Below are 16,074 nucleotides of genomic sequence, written 5' to 3' on the forward strand. Positions count from 1 at the left end.
TTTCCCCATTTTTAAAATGGGGTGGGACTAGAATCTTCTCTCAGGTTCTTTCCAACCCTAAATCTATCATCCTGTGATCCTTTGTATTTGAAGAGCTGTCATAGGAAAGAGAGATTACATTTGTTTTGCTTTGTTATAAAGGGCTGAGCTAGGAACAATGGGTAGAAATTTCTGAAAAGCAAATTTAGGCATAATGTAAGGAGAAACCTTATGACGATTAGAACTCTCCATGAGTATAATAAGGCTGCCTTGAAAGGTAGTGAATTCTATCACTAGAAGTCATTAAGCAAAGGCTGTTGGAGACGCTATAAAAGGCATTCTTATTGGACTAGATGACAGCAAAAGTTACTCTCATCTCTGAGACTGTGAATGGGATTATTCATGTGATTTTGTGTTTTTCATAAATGGATTGTGTTTGCTGCTTGCAAAAAAAACATTGCTTTGTGTTTTCATCTTTTTCTATAGGAAACATATCCTTCTCCAAATGAAGTAGTAAAAAGGATGCAATCTCTCCAGGTTGATTCAGTACCAGTGGCCCCAAGCAGGACAAATTCAGGTAACTTCCATGATGCTTGCAAGGCATTTCATTTATCCTTTCATACATTTTATTTAACAAACATCTACTGAGGGCTTACTATTTGTAAAACACCTGTAAGAACAAACCAGGATACAAAGAAATGTAATGATTGTTCTCTACTCTGTAAGAGTTCATATTCTTCTTGGGGGACTTGAAATGTATGCACAAAATTTTAAGTAAAAACATAAGAGTTTTCAGAGGGAGATGGTGATTGCCAAAGAAATGGCACAAATAGTGTTTAAAATTTCCTGCCCATCTACTTTCTATCATCATTGCTGCTTCTCAGGATTTGTGGCATTAGGGAGTGGAACCAGCTGGAATTAGTTTCCCATTTGTCAAAATCCCTGAACTCTGATGGCCAGGGATTAGAATCAGTGGAATAAACACCCCTTTTTAATAGCAGTCTGGCTTCAAAAGAATGTTCCACTAGCATAGTATCCATAGACCTTGGCTACAGGTTTTTATCACAACTTCTCTTTCTACATGCTTAACTACTGGGTGACAGAAATCATCCTTCCTACTCCTTAGAAATGCAGACTGGATAATCCCCCAACATTATTCGTGGAGGGATGCCACAGAAATGACCGCTCAGAAGGACATGCCCAGAGATGCTTCTATCCTCCTACATATGTATACCTGAATTCTGCATTTCACAAAAATTGCTGCCAGTTCACCAAGAATATGATAGCCGTTTTCCCTTTGTACGCTTTCCTAAGAAATGTTGATCACAAGAATCTCAGCCAGAAAGGTTACATCAAAGCTGTTGGCCTTAGGAATAAGTGGAAATTTCCCAAGCCCATCTTGTGGGGCTGCATTCCCCCCACTTGTCCTCTTCCTGGCTGTGCTTCATGTAATCCAACCCCAGCTAGCCCTCACTTAGCTCACACAAAATACTGAGATTGTAAAGATATTTTCACATTAATTTTTTTAAAAATTACTCCAAAAATTCCATGCAGGATGCAGATTATTCCTAGTCATAGAAATGCTTGTGAATTGAGTTTATTAGATACAATGTTGCAATATTTATTTAGAACAATGAATGAAAAGATGCTTTTTCGTTATCACTCATCAGATGGTGATAGAAAGGAATTTGTAACTTAAATCATTGAGTTTTGTCTTAAGAAATTTCAGCTCTACCATGACAACAGCTTCTTCCTCTCCTTTCAACATTTCCTTTTTTAATAAAATATAAATAAATAAAAGCTTCCTCCTTTCTCTTATCACAGTTGGCAAAAATAATTGCTTGCCATTTCTCCTTTAATGGAGTCTGTAAATTGGATTATGGAACATAGGAACTCCAGAGTGTAGTATCAGATTTGGAAGTTTAAAAGCAAACTTCCATTTAAGAATTTTCATACTGGCTAGAATATATGGGACCTTTCACTATTTTTTGCCATATTACTCTGGAGTCTGATAGCCATTATTGATCATCTTTGAAAATAGACTTGGCAATGTTTCTTCCTTTTTAAAAAACGCTTACCTTCCATCTTAGAAGCAATACTAAGTATTGGTTCCAAGGCAGAAAAGGGTAATGCTAGGCAACTGAGGTTAAGTAGCTTGGTCAGGGTCATACAGCTAGGAAGTGTGAGGCCAGATTCAAACTCGGGACCTCCCAACTCCAGGTCTGGCATTCACTGGCAATATTTCTTAATTACTTACACTGTGCTATCTAAATGTCAATTCATTTTTGAAGATTTGACCTGCCAAAATTTTAGACTTTTGGAATAATAATGGAAAAACAAATAGAATCGAAAGTCCAATCTTACCCACTTTACACACATACACTTACTAGTTATGAAACCCTAGGCAATTATTTAATCTTTCTAGCCCCTATTTGCTCCACACAAAAAAAACCAAATCAGATGCTTCCTTGTGGCTTGTAGATGACCTTTGATTCTAGAAGGCTTTATCAGGAGGGTGCAAGTGCTATTCATCTAGAAAGGCTCTGATTATATTCCAGATGAAAGAATATATCTGCTGTCAGCTCAGCCCAGCTAAATATGGAGAGACTCATTGCCAGGAGTTTAGCTATCAAGTCATGAATGTTTTAGTCATGGAAAAGACAAAATGAAGAAAAATGCAAAATAGCCCTTGGTTCTGTGCAATGCCTTTCCACTTCTGCAGCCATGGAATGGTAGAAAAGGAGACAGGGGGCACTAAGAATCAGTCTTTTGAGACCTCTATAAACATTGATTTAATGGGTGGGATTCTAAATGGAGAGTTCCCTTTAAAATGAACAAGTCATTATATTACAAAGCGACTGAATTAGCAGTATTAACAATTCTCTTTATAAGTGAATCCAGAAGTTAAGGAAGTGGTAACTAGTTACCTGAAAGAGTGGTTCACAGGCTGTCCTTAAGAGAGGCAAATCAAGCCCATAGCTTTCATATATATATCAAAAATCTTCCCAAATTGTGTGTGTATATATACATATATACATATTCCCACAATCTGGGAAGATTTTTGCCAAAGACATAATGAAACATCTTTTCACATTTGATGAGCTCATCTAGTAGCACTTGTGATAAGCCTAAGCAAAAAGATCATTATGAAGATAATTGAAGTTAATACTGGTACAGAGGACAGGAAATGCAGACAGATAGTACAAAAGCTTTGACTCTGATAGAACAGAAACTATGATTTAAACCTGAAAAGGATTTTAGAGGTCATCTTGTCTAACCCTTTCATATTACAAATGGAGAATCTGAGACCCTCCAAATCAAGTCAAAATATAACATTGATGCTTGACAGCTTTAAAGTAAAAGTGGGCCCAGAATAGAATAGATAATGTTTTAGAAATGGGAAGTAACCATAATTCAGACCTTCATGAGTCACAGTCCTCTGGCTTTTATCCACATCAAGGTGTTAAAGGGATGAGAAATGTTGGGGGCTTCTTTTAAAAAGGTGTTGAAGAGCTTTGGGTTTCTTTTTCTCTCCTCATCTAACTCCTTCCCTCCTTCCTCTCTTTCCTTCTCTTCTTTTGACCCTTCCTCCTCCCCTCTCATAGTGACACTTTTTCTCTTGGGAGCTCAGCACAGTACCTAGAATATAAGAGATGCTTGATAAATGTTTATTAACTGACTGACAGGCTCAGTCTCTAGACCCTTTAGGAGTACCAGTTTGCAGCATGCATGCTCAGGAGTCAGGACATACTTTCAGTGCATACTGTCTCCTATAAGGTACGACATTGGCCTCTGGAAGGAAATGAAATATCACCCTAACTCAGAACCTCTAGTGACTAGCTGCTGAAGCATCATATTGTAGGTTTCTCTTAGTGAATAGCTAGAAAACGAATACTGGCATTAATAGCACCTATAAGACAAAGGAACATGAGGGCATATATTTGAGGAGAGGCAGGATCTAGAGCACAAATCTCATATCCCATATGGCTCTTGTTCACATGGTTACTGGGATACCTTTATTTCTGACTCTTTATGTTATACCTTTCTTTTTATATGTGAATTCTCATGTTTTTCTCTTACAAGAGCCTTTTGTTTCCTCTTTAGAGAAAGTTTTCAAGTTTTTCCATTTTTTTTTAATGCTCTTACCTTCTGTCTTAGAGTCAATATCAGTTCCTAGGCAGAAGAGAGGTAAGGGAAAGATAACTGGGCTTAAGTGATTGGGCCAGAGCCAGGCAGCTAGGGAATATCTAAGGCAAGATTTGAACCCAGGACCTCTTAATTCCAGCTCTGGCTCTCTTATCCACTTAGCCACCTCACCTCCATGATGTTTTGCTAAGGTTTACTGACATGATAGGCATATTCATCTGAGCAGCTAGGTGGTCAAGTGGATATAGTTTTAGGCTAGGACTGAAGAAGACTCATTTTTCTGATTTCAAATCTGGCCTCAGAGACTAGCAGTGTAACCCTGGGAAATGTCACTTAACTGTTTGCCTCAGTTTCCTCATTTGTAAAATGAGCTGGGGAAGGAAATGGCAAACTACTTTAGTATTTTTGCCAGGAAAACCCCCAAATTGGGTCACAAAGAGTCTGACATAACTGAAATGACTCAACAACTATTATTATTTATGCCATTGTTGAAATATACCATATTTTTAAAAAAAACATGTCGAGATGTTTTCATTTACTACTTCTACTTCTTTCCATTCTACAGAACAACCCAATTCACTCCATAGCTCTCAGGAACTCAGGACTGGTAGCATTGATGAGTCTATGTTTGCTCCTTACCCTGAGAACCAGCCAGTGGAGAATGAGTCCAGTCCTGAGGCCCAGAGCCTACAAAGCAAGCTCCAAGAAGAGGCAAACTACCATCTTTATGGCAGCCGAATGGATAAGAGGACAAACAGTCAATTTAAAAATGCTGTGGAGAAGAGAGAGGAAGAAAGGAGACGAAGAGTCTCACATGACCCTTACGCAGCAGGGCCTGCTCCCCGTACAACTTCTCCATTTTATCCGAATACTTTCCTTTCTGGGAAGGGTTACCACCTTCCCGATGCAAACAGTCACAACAATCTGTCCCAGAGGCCCGCAGAACCATCCACCCCACTCCCAGTGCTGAATAACCATCCAGTTTTTGGATCAAGGCCAATGGATTCAAGAACAAACAACGTCCTTGGACTGAACCCAAGTGGTGTATCTACCCCCTTTAAAATACCCGTGCCTGAATCTAACACAGGAGCCAGCATGCCTACTCTCCCTTTCGATGCAATCGGTAATCCAGCTTTTTGACTTGGACTCTTTTATCTGCCCCCTTCCTTTATCAAGCTGTTTCCTAAAAGTAAAGTGGACACTGACTCTAGTGTGGTTCATGTGCATATGAGGCAGCAATTGTCTTTTTAAGCTCAAGGAAGTGTTTGAACTGGCTGTGTAGGGTGAGAAAATTGGATTTTGGTCAAAGAAACATTTATTTAGCAAGGATTCTTAATCTGAGGTCCATTAACTTGTTTGCTTTTTAAAAAATATATTCTGGGGGCAGCTAGGTGGCTTAGTAGATAGAAAGCCAGTCCTGAAGTCTAGAGGACCCAGGTTCAAATTTGGATTCAGAAACAGGCAAGTCACTTAACCCCATTTGCCCAGCTCTTACCACTCTTCTGCCTTGGAACCAATACTTATTATTGATTCTAAGACAGAAAATAGGGAACAGCTGGGTGGCTCAGAGGATGATGGGAAGTCCTGGTTCAAATCTGACCTCAGATACTTCCCAGCTGTGTGACCCTGGGCAAGTCACTTAACCCCCATTGCCTAGCCCTTACTACTCTTCTGCCTTAGAAGCAATAGAGAGTCTTGATTCTAAAATGGAAGGTATGGGTTTAAAAAAAAAAAGACAGAAGATAAGGTTTTTAAAAAATAATGATGATAATATTATATATGTGTGTATAAACACACACACACACATATGATAACTGTATTTCAATATAGGGAAGCTAGAATATAATGCCAAGCCTGAAGTCAGGAAGACTCATCTTCATGAATTCAAATCTGGCCTCAGAAACTTGCTAGCTGTGGAATGTTGGGCAAGGTCCTTACCTTCTTTGCCTCAGTCTTCTCAACTGTAAAATGAACTAGAGAAGGAAATGGCAAATCACTCCAGTATCTTTGCCAAGAAAACTTGAGGTCACAAAGAATCAGACATAATTAAAACAATTGAACAGCAATAGCAATTACAATATAATTGGTTTCCTTTGTGATTCTATGTATTCTATGCACTTAGTAGAATTATTCTGATAAAAGGTTCATAGACTTCACTGGACTACAAAGTCCTACAAAGGACTACAAAGTGGACTGTACAAAATTTATGATTTTCTTTGTATCTTGTGGACAAAGATAAATGATTTCCAAGAGTTCTAAGAACATTAAAAAAATTTTTTTTTAGGCCCTTACTTTCCATCTTAGAATCAATACTGTGCATTGATTCCAAGGCAGAAGAGTGGTAAGGACGAGTGACTTGCCCAGTGTCACACAGCTAGAAAGTATCAGAGGCTAGATTGAACCCAGGACCTTCCATCTCTAGGCCAGGTGCTCAAACCACTGAACCACCTAGCTACATTTTTTTTTTTAAGTAAAGAAATCTCATAAATGTCAAATCATCAAAAAGGATACACCAGAGCATTAGGTCACATTGCCAGGGCAAAAGACTCTCCAATTATTAACAATTCCACTAGCCTCCAAGTGCAACTTCCCTCAAAATAACTTGTAGAACTTTTACTAGGGTAAAAGCAACTATTAAATTGATTTTTTAAAAGTTCTCTTTTATTGGTAGCTTAAAGTTAACATGGGAAAATATACTTTTTAAAAGAAGAGCACACTTTATATGTGGTGTACTTTGTCCTGTGTTACAAAAACCAAGAGTCACTACCTTAAAGATAATATAATCCATGATGTTATAAGTAAGTGTGATACATTTCAAAAGATTTCATCTTCCAAAACAGTTCTGTAAGGCACGTGTGAACACAGCAAAGATTAGATGTGTTCATTTTTTCCTTGTGTTGATGCATTTCTAACTATTCTTGTTTGGTTCATTAGCAGAAGAGTTATGAGTGTTTTTCCCATTGATTCTCTATGGGTCTTTAACAAAATTTAAAGGGTAATTCAGGTTGTTGACAATTGTCTCGTGTGTGGAGAGTAGTTGTAGATATGTCCTTGCTAAATTATGCTTTTATTGTTTCTCTAAGTTAGATATTTCTTTGACCAGTAAGGAGACTCTATATCTAGAAGTAACCTTACTAGCCATCTAGATTTTGCTATTTGGCTTTATATTTTTTCCTTTTTTCTATAGCCCGAAGTATGCATTACCATTAAAAATATAAATATAACAAACAGGAAAGGATTTGCTGTGCTTTTCTGTCTTGTTTTTGTTTACTGAAGGTGAGGAATAAGTCTTAAGATTTTGTTGTTTTTTGTCATTATACAGGTCAAGTAAACAGCATGTCAACTATGATGAAGAATTTCTCTTTTGTTCCTCAGATTCCTGTATCTCTACCAGGCTTTGGTAACAACTATATAACTGACAACAGATACTGTTTTCAAGAGAAGTGATTTGATTCTAATTTAATATTCACTGTCATCAAATATTTGCCAGCATTTCCTTAGCAATTTTGATGACTTCCATTAAGTGGCACCCAATTGTACTTCTCTCATATTCTGCCTCCTGTAGTTTCTGAGAGAACAATATAAACATTAATTTGTCCATCTCAGGACCACTGTAGATTTCCTTGGCTCAAATTAAGTATTTTGTATTATAAAATGTCAGCTTATAATAAGGGAGTTTAAGAGAGAGTCATGTAGAAAAGACAATGACAATTGCAAATAGCTCTATTAAAAAAAAAAAAAACAGGAGGCAGCTGGGTAGCTCAGTGGATTGAGAGTCAGGCCTAGAGATTTGAGGTCCTAGGTTCAAATCCGGCCTAAGACACTTCCCAGCTGTGTGACCCTGGGCAAGTCACTTAACCCCCATTGCCTAGCCCTTACCACTCTTCTGCATTGACTCCAAGACAGAAGATAAGGGTTTAAAAAAAAACAACCAAAAACAGCCTCAACTAGAGCTCTATCACAATTGACTCCTTATAATTTGCTCATGTGTTTAATAAAGTCTGTGTGTAGGGTGAATACCTTTTCCTGCCAAACTGCTATCCAAGTCTTTGAATCCTGCCAAGCTGCATAGATTTTGAAACAGTATCTATTTTACAGTCAGCTTGGTCTTTGGAAATAATTTTCCATCCTGCTTCCAAATGCAAATATCTCTTTTCTTTGTTTTTAATACTATGCCTTAAAAGTAGTTTATGATATTATAGTTTTTAAAACAGGAGTGTAAAGATATTTTAAGGCCGCTAAGTGGCATGGTGGATAGAATAACAGGCCTGGAGTCAGGAAGACTCAACTTTGTGAGTTCAAATCTAGCCTTAGACACATTCTATGTGACTGGGCAACTCACTTTAATCCTGTTTGCCTCACTTTCCTCATCTGTAAAATGAGCTGGAGAAGGAAATGGCAAACCATTCCAATATATTTGTCAAGAAAGCCCTAAATGGGGTCATAGAGTTGGATGCAACTGAAAACAACAATTTTGCTTTTGAAGAGGGTTGTGGAAATTTAAGATGGCTTTTTCTTATTTTTAAAATTTGTAAATGAGAAGAGCAGATTTCCTATTTTTACCTTTTTCAAAATGCCCATTAGATTTATCAACAGAACTTTTCATTGCTAAGTGTTCTTGTCATCCTGTTGGACAGTTCTCAGTACTTTCAGCTGAAGACACCAAGGATAAGTGTTAATAATTAACTAGCTGCTCACCCTAATTCACAAGATAAGTGTGGCAAAGTTTATCTAAAGCTAAGTTTTCCTTGACCTTTTGAAACTTTTGCCTTCTCATCCCTACCTCGCCTGTTTTAAGAATAATATGATTAGTAAGGTGATGATGGTAAAGGAAACCTAACTCCTGAGAAACTGGCCTGGGAATCTTGGCTCCACAGTACTATCTGCCCGCCCACCCTAGTTTTACCTAGAGATGTTTGTATTGGGGTAGAGTTACACAGAAGGAGACGTCTTCACTTTGTAACCTTCTCCCATGCTGTGCTTTTCCATTCACTTTTCACTTATACTCATTTAACACATTTTTGTTTTCCCCTCCTCAATGTCTCTTTAGAAGGCTCAGTGCCATGCAAGATCATCAACAGCAGTGGCATTCAGTTTGGAAATAACAATTACATGGTGATTGATGACAGCAGTCTGATGGCTAGAAACATACCCACCAACATCCAGCAAGAATCAGAATCCAAGTATCAGCACATATTTGGTAATACCTCTTTGAAGAGACTTTTCCATTTACTTAGTTTTCTCTGAAGAGAGATAGAATTTTTTTTTAACTCTTACCTTCTGTCTTAGAATCAAGACTATGTATTGGTTCCAAGACAGAAGAAGCAAAGCAATGGAGGTCAAGTGACTTACCCAGGGTTGTAGAGCTAGGAAGTGTCTGAGGCCATTTTGAACCCAGGATGTCCCTCTCTGGGCCTAGATCTCAAACTACAGAGCCACTTAGCTTCCCCCCGGAATAGAATTCTAATGCCTTATTTTCCTCTCCCCTTTATTCTCCCTCTCTAACAGCTCACTGAGGTGTTGTTATGCCCCAATTCTTCAAAAACTCCACAACCTTCACCAAAGAATATGTGAATCTTAAAATTTCTCAGACTTGTGAATCTTAAAAATTCTCAGACTCTACCTTAGGACATTGTTGGTTAAGGCTGCTATCCCCTTATTTTTTAATGAAGGGACTTTAGTCAGGAATGTAGGTGGGAACTCTAACATTACTCCACCCATACTTAGGCATACTTTAGGGGAAGATATAGTTGTAAACTCCTGATTGAACAATGAAAAGTCCCTAACCCATACTTAAAGTGAAGCAAGAACCCTTGAGCTAGGTCTATTTTTAGATCTAATACAAAGGGGTGCTAAGTACCTATGAAGATCAAATTAATCAGGCAACTTGCAAAGGACAAGATTAGTCTACTCAGGTGTGAATTACTCAAAAGTTGTAGTCTACTCAGGTGTGAATTAAGAATGGTCAGTCCTTTGGAAAACGTCTACTGTGATTGGTAGATGTGAAAACTTAGGGGAGTGACATAGGAGAAAATTCTCTTTAAAAGGAGGTCAGAAGGCCGCTGAAAAGGAATTCAGCTTTGGAGCTGAATTGGAGGTTGGTCTCTTTCTCGGTGGCTGAAATGAGTTCAGCTTTGGTAGCTGAAGTTGGAGCTCGGACTAGTTGGAGTAGCTGGGTCTCTGAACACCAGTTTTGCTTGGAAGGATCTTGTGGTGAGTGATAAAAGACTGACTAGTCTCTCTTAAGGCTCAGGCCTAGGCCATTTTGGCCTAGGCCCTTCCTACTATATTTCTCTTATTCTCTCTCCTTTTTCCTTAATTCTTTAATTTATATTAATTAAAATCTCCATAAAACCCAGCTGACTTGGGTATTTCATATTTGGGAATTTTTCCCATGGCGACCACTTTATTTTTAATATAAAACCAAGACACTAAAAATTATCTTTACAGTTTTGGCTATTCGAAGTCTTGAAACCATATTTTCGTGGTCACAGTTTAAGGCAACCATTCTTTTAACTGTAACAAATATCTAAACCATAGTATAATCCCCAAACCAACCTGATTTTCTAGGTGTTTTATGAACTCAAGTTGGCTAGCAAAGGATTCCTTCAAATATCTGTTCCAATTCAGACCAGCTCCTGAGAGTATAGCAATGGGAAGCTGGTTGACCTTTAGCACTCCATGCTTTACCATTCAAAAGTCAGTCAACAAGCATTTATTAAGCACTTAATATGCCTCTACTAAGGACTAGGAATACAAATACAAGTAGAAAGAAAGATAACCCCTACCCCCAAGGAATTTAAATTCTAATAGGGGAAAAGACAATTCATAAAAAAAGAGAAGTGGAAAAGAAGAGGGGGAGGAAAGGAACAAAGGTACTGGGGCATAGTAAAACAAATCTTGAATTCATTCTGGAGAGGAATGAGACAGGATTCTATTCTTCCTGAATAGAGGCGTTGAAAGGAGCCATCCAATTAGAGGGAGAGGACTTAGCAGGTAGAGGGTACATTCAATGTTTGAATTCCAGCACCTGAATGAACTTGAGAATGAAATGCAGAGGCATGAGGGTCAGAATGTTGCCTAGAGAGGTATTTTTAAATAGAGTTTCTAAAAAGGGAAAGAGAACAAACCCTGGCCTGGATTCATTACAAAAAAGGATTCCAAGGGATTTAGAAGCTGTATAATACCCATAGCCCAGGTTGAGCCCATTCTCTGGCTCAGTAAGAATTGAGAGAGATGAAAAGAAAAAGGAAAGACTAGTGACAGATAGTTACTGATTGCTTAGTAGGAGAAAATGACAAAATAGACAGTTCAAAACTGAAACTGGGGGAGACTTGAGGAAGTGAAAATGAAAGACAAGAAAAAATGAAGAAACACATAAAGAGCATGGGAGAGGAAGAAAAGAGGCACTGCAGTGATAAGGAGAAAATAGTCCCAAAAGAAAAAATAAGAATTAAAGATACATTTGTGGTGATAAGTCTTTAGGTACATATGGTGCCTTACAGAATATTTAGAGATCTATTAATTACAAAGAACTTAACTTTTTATAAATAAATTTTCTAATTAGTCCTCAAAACATCTTTTTTGGGTAACGTTATTTTCTCATCTCCATCTTTCATCTTCTAAAGAAACTGGATTCCTAGAGTTTAAAAGACTTAATGTTTAGTCACATTGGGGCAGGATTCTTTCTTGCCACTTGGTGAAGGTAGGCTGGTACTAAATATAATTAAATATCCTGCATACTGTTTAAAATGTAAAATGCCTACCCATTGCCCTGAATGCATCACCAAAGTGGGTATGGACCTATTCAAGGCAGCAAATGTGTCCCTAAGGGGATTCTTCTGTCACAATTGGCTCTAGAGCTGAAACAAGGGGGAAAGTGAGGTAGGCAGTCGGGCAAGGAGAGTGAAGAATAAGGGATACTTTTTTAATATTCCTTTTTTTCTAAATACATATTACTAATATCAAAGAATTACTTTCTATGGCACATATTTTGTGAATTCAATTTAGAGTGAAGGCTAAAAGCCTCTAGAGTATCATCATATACAGGTAGGCATACTTCAGAGATAGCACCACAATAAAGTGAATAGTGAGATAAAACAAGTCCCATTAATTTTTTTTGTTTCCCGGTGCATATACAACCTATATTTGCACTCTCCTTTAGTCGATTAAATGGGTTATAGTATTATGTCTAAAAATAAACTTTATTAATAAAAAGTGCTAATCATCAGCCGAGCCTTCAGTGAGTAGTAAGCTTATTTTGGGGTTGAGGATCTTATCTCAGTGCTGACTGGGCAAGGTGGTAGTTGCTGAAGGTTGGGGTGGCTGTGGCAATTTCTTAAAATAAGTCATTGATGAAATCTGCCACCTGATTGACTTTTCCTTTTACTTGAACACTTGGAGGCCATTGTAGGACTATTAATTGGCCTAATTTCAATATTGTTATATCTCAAGGAATAGGGTGGCCAGAGAAGAGGGAGAGAAATGAAGAAGAGCTAATCAACAGAGCAAACATTTATCAATTAAAATTTCCAGTTTGTTGTGTTCCAAAAGTAACACCAAAGATCACTGGTTATAGATGATCATGACAGATATAATAATAATGAAAAAGTTTGAAATATTGTGAGAATTATCTAAATGTGACACAGACACAATGTGAGCATCTGCTGTTGGAAAAACAAAGCTGACAGACTTGTTCAGCACAGGGTTGCCACAAACATTCAGTTTATTTAAAAAAAAATACCATTATCTGATCATGGTTCAATGGGTATATGGCTGAGGATTTTGACTTTAAGTGATCACTATTGCAAATATTAATAATATGGAAATAGGTTTTGAACAATGATATAGGTATAACCCAGTGGAATTGCTCATCCACTCTGGGAGGGTGGAGAAAAGAATTAATTTTTTAAAAATCCACAGTATCTGTGAAGTACAATAAAATGAGTTGTGCAATTTTCAGACCTAGCCTAGGCCACACAGATGTCTTTTCCTAACTATTTGACTCTATTATGTGTCTTTTAGATAAGAGAATAGTCAAAGTGGGAATAAAGAAGGAAAAAGTGGATGACAGTTGTGGTCAGGACTTCTTTGTTCAGTTAGGTAGAAAAGGAAGTCAGGAAGAAAGTCAAGTCAACCAGCATTTATGAAGCACCTACTCTATGAGGTGCTATGCTAATTAGCACTAGGGAGTGAAAGAAAAGCAAGACAGTCCCTTCCCTCAAGGAGCTCCCAAGCTCAGTGGGAGAGACAAAATGCAAATAGTCGTGTACAAAGAGATATATAAAGGACAACTTGGAGATCAGTAAAAGCATTTTTCTTTTCCTCTATATCCAGGAGAGGGTACATTTGAGGTTCAAAGAGAGAGAATCTAGGGGAAAAATGCATTTCCTTTCTCTGTTCCAACATAAAACTCTATACCCTCAACACACCTAGCATCAGTGAATGCTAAATTTAAGTTGTAAGGAACTTCAGAGACCAACTAGGTCAGCCCCCTCCCTTGACCTTGAGCATAAGTACCAGTTTTAAGAGGTGTAAGAATTTGATTTTTGTAACATTTTATCTAGTTACTTCTCTTTTTTCCTTTGGTAGAAGATACCACCGGTGTGCTTGATAAACACCTGGACCCTGTAAGAGAGAATCTTGGAAAGAATTGGAAAAAATGTGCCCGGAGGTTGGGCTTCACTGAATCCCAGATTGACGAAATTGACCATGACTATGATCGAGATGGACTGAAAGAAAAGGTGTTCCAGATGCTCCAGAAGTGGCTAATGAGAGAAGGCAACAAGGGTGCCACTGTTGGAAAGCTAGCCAAAGCTCTTTTCCAGTGCCAGAGAATAGACCTTGTGAATATTTTGATATTTGTAAACCAGAACTAGCCTGATGGGTATAAATTGGAAGAAATGCATGTAAATACTTTTTCACTATGCAGCTCAATGTAAATTATGCTGTCTGTAGACATTTCTCTGTGATCAGCCTTTTACCTGCCCAGCTGCATTCAAGGAATCACATCAACCATTACTGCCAAGTTTGTCTGCATGGCCCCATCTTTCAATCTTGCCTGGCCTTTGGGTACTTGTCTGCCTGCCCACAGGAAAGGGCAGCTGGAACCTGCAATGATCTCATCTCTTTAGCATTAATCTCATTTCCTTAATGGTGCTATAATGGATGAGAAGTTGAAGTGACACTAATCATATCTCCTCATTTGATGTTGCATCCAGCACAATAAAAGACATGGGTCTTTTAATCTGAGGAGGGAAACCTTTGACATGAAAACATAGGGCAGGAGGAAAGAAATGCGGATAATATAAAGAATACACAAAGATGTGTATTGGAAGCAACTCTGAGACTTCTTCAGCTTGCAGGGGTTAAGAGTTGTACATTTATTTGCAAGTTAACCAATGAGAATGAGGAATTCACAATACAATAGATTATTGAAAGTAACAACATCTGTTTCCACATCAATAATACAAGATTCTTGGGGAAGGATGCTCATGCCTAATTTTGCTGATTCTAAAAGTGAAGCACAATATGTAAGTCTGTTTCCTACAAGTTATGATGTTGTACATATTTCATCAATCTTCCTTGTATTATAACCTATCTATAGGATCCCTTTCCTGCTATTACAAATATGTGAGAACTGCTTGCTGTCTAACTTTGGGAAAGTTGGTAGATAAACAATCTGCTTACTCAGATGGTAGATGAGAGGATGTGCCCCTTTTTAGAAAGAGTTAAAATATGTTTGTTTCTTGCCTTGAGACTTTAGCCCCAAATCAATTCTTTTATTAAAGGTTTCAGTACATATCAATCATGTGAATTATTAAATTTAGCCATAATGAGAAAATTGCTTTTGCAACTATATCTTACTTTCACTATTGTTTTTTGGGATCAGCTTTGACCATATTTTTATAATCCTCTGGATTTATTTCTGGGTACCAATCAAGACTGTCTTCCTTTCATATGGAAGTTGTTTGCTCCTATCTATAAAAGTAGTGGAAGTTTGAAATTGGGGTAGGTTGCCTTATTAAACAGGGTCTTAAGTCTATTTGAGATATTCAGAGTTGTAAAAAAGGAGAGCCTGTTTTTGGAAAGAATATCCAGCTATTTCCCTGGAAGAGCAATGTGGCTGGTGGTAGCTGAGGCCTCACTATGTCTGCCATTTTCAACTTTCAGAGTCTACTGACAATCGTTTTGCTGCTTATATATACCTGTGCATACATCCGATCCTTGACTCCCAGCTTCTTGTACAAAAATAAAACTGGACTGTTTGGTATATTTTGGAAGTGTGCCAGAATCAGTGAATGAAAGAGTCCCTATGTAGCAGTGTGCTGTATAGTAATGACTTTCAGCATCTTGTTCATCTAGTAGCTGTAAAATGCCAGAATTTAATTGCTGTCAGATTTCTATAGATAAAGGACTTGCCTACAGAAAAAATGGGAAGAGTGATTATTGATCCTTTCAGCTGTGTACCTTGACTGAAAGACTCCTGGCTGCTGTTCTCAATTATGTGTTCCAGGAACCTTCAAAGACCATGCTTTTTGACAGGGTCACACGTGGAAACTGGGGACTGCAAAGCAGCCCCCTGGAAGAATGGAAACATTCACTGAAACCCCCTAAGTGACTTTCCTTATTAACATACCCTTATTATTTGAATTGCTATGGTTATTATTCTTACTTAGCCCCAGGAAAAATAGATGAGAACAACATGCTTGCAGGGTGAATAGAGTGATATCTACATAACGATCCACCTTATTAATAGTTTTGCCACTACAATGGCATTCTGTAAATGGCATTCTTTTGATCTACAGGAGGTATTTCTATTGCATTCAGTAGAAAGCAAACTTGGTAAATGATTAAGTTCCTTTCTATGTGATTTGAGGGGAAAATTGTATCCTTATATAAGAATATTTCTATAACACATTTTTTATGGTTGAATATTTTGCAAATATT

At 37.8% G+C, this 16,074-nt stretch overlaps 1 protein-coding gene across 10 annotated transcripts in view; it reads left to right on the forward strand.

Annotated features, from left to right (window-relative positions):
• Positions 1-15,395, forward strand: part of RIPK1 (receptor interacting serine/threonine kinase 1) — a 54,342-nt gene extending 38,947 nt beyond the window's left edge. For all 10 annotated transcript variants that reach the window (XM_007488037.3, XM_056823371.1, XM_016431798.2 and 7 more), the window contains 5 exons: positions 466-556; positions 4,691-5,248; positions 7,448-7,525; positions 9,176-9,325; positions 13,717-15,395. In XM_007488037.3, coding sequence (XP_007488099.2) covers positions 466-556; positions 4,691-5,248; positions 7,448-7,525; positions 9,176-9,325; positions 13,717-14,003 — 1,164 coding nt within the window. In that variant the 3' untranslated portion in view covers positions 14,004-15,395. The remainder of the gene's footprint in view (positions 1-465; positions 557-4,690; positions 5,249-7,447; positions 7,526-9,175; positions 9,326-13,716) is intronic.
• Positions 15,396-16,074: the final 679 nt, after the last annotated feature.

The sequence above is a fragment of the Monodelphis domestica genome, chromosome 3 (assembly GCF_027887165.1).
Source record: "Monodelphis domestica isolate mMonDom1 chromosome 3, mMonDom1.pri, whole genome shotgun sequence".
NCBI classification, from domain to species: domain Eukaryota; kingdom Metazoa; phylum Chordata; class Mammalia; order Didelphimorphia; family Didelphidae; genus Monodelphis; species Monodelphis domestica.